This window comes from Phalaenopsis equestris, unplaced genomic scaffold (genome assembly GCF_001263595.1).
Source record: "Phalaenopsis equestris unplaced genomic scaffold, ASM126359v1 Scaffold000113, whole genome shotgun sequence".
Classification (NCBI taxonomy): domain Eukaryota; kingdom Viridiplantae; phylum Streptophyta; class Magnoliopsida; order Asparagales; family Orchidaceae; genus Phalaenopsis; species Phalaenopsis equestris.
In genome coordinates this window covers 591,679-594,759 of record NW_018164555.1, presented here as the reverse complement: position 1 = coordinate 594,759, position 3,081 = coordinate 591,679, and the positions used below count along the sequence as shown (strand labels likewise).

The window sequence follows — 3,081 nt, the reverse complement described above, 5'->3', positions numbered from 1 at the left end:
GACCATCGGGTCATTTAATATAGAACTAAACTCTTACCAACTTTTCGCTCGCCCCTTGAACGGTCGCTTCTTTAAAGTACATCTTTCAAGACTGGACCATTGCATGAATTTATTTTTTGGGGTTATTTACATTCATAACATATATTTTTTATGTATTTACATATCTAACACCTATACATTCATATTTATTTGCATACCACTCAAACGTCTACATCACATAAAAAATAATTACAATCACTAATTTTTTAATGTGTACATTTATGATACGAAAATGTTGCCAAGTATAAATATCAAAATTTGAGTTTTATAGATAAATACATGAATTGTGTGATATGTCTATAATTTTTCTTATTTTTATCATTCAATAAATTTCTTATAATTTTTAATCTTTTATCACATAAGTAGACAAACATTTCTGCGATGCTGATTTGAGTGTTCATCATGCTAAAAAGAATATTTACGTACTAATTGTCTACTATGTATGTAAATGTCCCAAAGATAATTTAAAGGCACAAATAAGGTTCATCCTTGGTACTTTGTGTTAAACCGCCAAAAAATTAAACAGAAACTGCAACATCATCAGGAGCCCACCATGCTACTCTAAACCAACTCAAATATTCAACATTTATTAACTAATCATTTAAGATTAAAATGAAAAAATAATCATTTATGTATAGATTTGAAAAAAGAAAATCCATTAATAAACTTTAAAAAAAATGACAAATGCATCACTTAAAATCATATATTTCTATACATCATAATTCACATATAGTAGAAATTATTAAGAACATAATAAAAATTGAACATAAGTTGAAAAATATATGATAAAATTTAATAAACTAATTTGACAAAAAGAATAAGATAATTGAATATTACTGCCGAGCACGTAAAAATGCTGAAGCAGAATAAACTCAGGTGAGATCTCTCCACCATGCCAATCGGAAGTCAGTCAGAAGCAGAAGCAAACACAAATATTACACGACCCAATAACCTAGTTAAGCGAATCTTTCAATTTGTGAGCCTCATGTCCTTAACGAATCTTGCCAAACACAAGGATAGAAGCGGCGTTGATGGCGAGGCGGATGACAGTGATTTCCAAGGTGGCGAGCTCCGCCTTGACGAACTACTCACGGCGAGGCCGACGGCGGCGCGATTGACAGCGGCGAGAATGGGGAAAGTTTCGATTTTTGATTAGTGAAATTTAATTATAATGTATGAAGTAGTTGATACTAGCGTTAATGTTGTTAATTAACCCAAAGAAAGCAACGTTCTTGGCAGTCGATCACTGTAGTCTCCGCCTATAGATAGATAATCCGGGCCTTCACGTGTCTCCGCTGCTCCGGGTGCAAACCTCAACGCTTGGGTTAAACTTTTAACGAATTAAAATAAGCAAATATAATATGAGATAATCAGACAGCAACTTCTCCAGGTTTTCTGAGCACCCCACCTCTTCTCCACGATCTCATCCCTATCCATGCCCTGAACCGTCCCCCGCTTTCACTCTGCTTCCCACAACCTCTCTCTCTTTCTCTCTGCAGCTTTCTCTACATCTGAAACGATGGGCGACAAAGCGGGAAGAGGAGGAGGAGCCGTAATGGCGGATGAAATGGGCGAAGGAATGCAGTGCAGCGACCATCCTTACCGCAACAACACCGGAGGCATCTGCGCTTTCTGTCTTCAGGAGAAGCTCGGCAAACTCGTCTCCTCCTCCAAATTATCAGACCCCTTCTTTTCCGTCCCTCCGCCTCCCTCCTCTTCCTCCTCCTCCCCACCTTCCTTCCCCCCCTCTGATCTCCCGTCTTATCCCTCCTCCACCCGCATCTCTTTCCTCTCCACCAAACAACGCCGTCGCAAAATGAAAACTCACTCCGCCGCCGAGGATCCAAAAGCCGAATCGCTTATTCTCAATCGAAGCAAATCGGTGGCCCCGAGAGCCCGGGGTCAGATCACCGATGTGTCTGAAAGTCCCCGGAAGAAGAGCTTCTGGTCTTTCCTCACACTTTCATACTCTTCATCCATTTCTTCCGCACCAATCTCGACTTCCTTCATCACCAAGCGCAGATCCACCTCTTCCTCATCCGCCGTGGCCGGTAACTGCGTAACAGAGCTTCCGAAGTCCGCAAAAGAAGAAGAAGCCTCCGCTGGAAACGACGATGCCAGTCCTAGCGGAAGTCAGGCGTCCTCCTCGTTCGGGCGCACGGTGGCAAGATCCAGATCGGTGGGCTGCGGGAGTCGAAGCTTTTCCGGTGATTTTCTCGAGCGGATCTCTAATGGATTCGGAGACTGTACTCTCCGGCGAGTGGAATCTCACCGAGAAGCTAAACAAAAAGCTTCCATCCACCGCAGCGAAGGACACGAAAATGAGAACGAGGAGCAGCGGATTAAGGAGCGAATCAAGTGCGGCGGCATCTTTGTCGGTCTCGGCATGACGGCCTACTGGCTTTCAGCCACGTCGACGGCCGATGCATGCGGTGAATCCGGTCGCTTACCGGTGGGGAGGCGTGGTAGGACGCCTCATGGTCGGACCAAAAGCTGGGCCTGGGCTTTCGCTAGCCCTATGAGGGCGTTCAGGCCTGGAGGCGGAGGAGGTCAAACCACCATCATCGCGGCTGGTGGTGATGTCGCCGGCGGCGGCAGAATCCGTCGAAGTTAGTTGTCAGAGAGCAGTAGCAAATTTCGTTAGTTTTTATTTTTATTAATTTTAATTTTTCTTCCCACTCTACAGTTTTACGAATACTGGAATTGTTGAGCGGTGCAGCATGGTGTTGTGGTTGGTAAATTTGTAATTTTTAGTTTAATGCTACTTTATGGGATGTCAATTTATATTTATATTATTTTATATGAACAACCTTGCAAATAAGCTCCTTGTTTTTTTCGGCTTTTTAAATTTGTGGATGATTAAGGTCGAAAGGGGTGATCGTGACCTCTGATACGTGAAGCGGGTGCGGCGGGACCGGCTGCTCATAAACGGAAATAATATTGTTAATTGGAAAATTGTGATAAGTATATATATTTTTTAATATAATATATGGTTAATTAATTAAAGTTTTATTATATATTTATTTTGTAGTAAATTTGATT

The 3,081-nt window shown here is 41.9% G+C and overlaps 1 protein-coding gene across 1 annotated transcript; it reads left to right on the top strand.

Moving 5' to 3' along the window:
* The first annotated feature begins 979 nt into the window (after window positions 1-979).
* Window positions 980-2,811, top strand: LOC110020939. The gene has a single exon (XM_020719244.1). The coding sequence runs from the start codon at window positions 1,559-1,561 to the stop codon at window positions 2,651-2,653; it is 1,095 nt and encodes a 364-aa protein (XP_020574903.1). The 5' UTR covers window positions 980-1,558; the 3' UTR covers window positions 2,654-2,811.
* The last annotated feature ends 270 nt before the right edge of the window (window positions 2,812-3,081 follow it).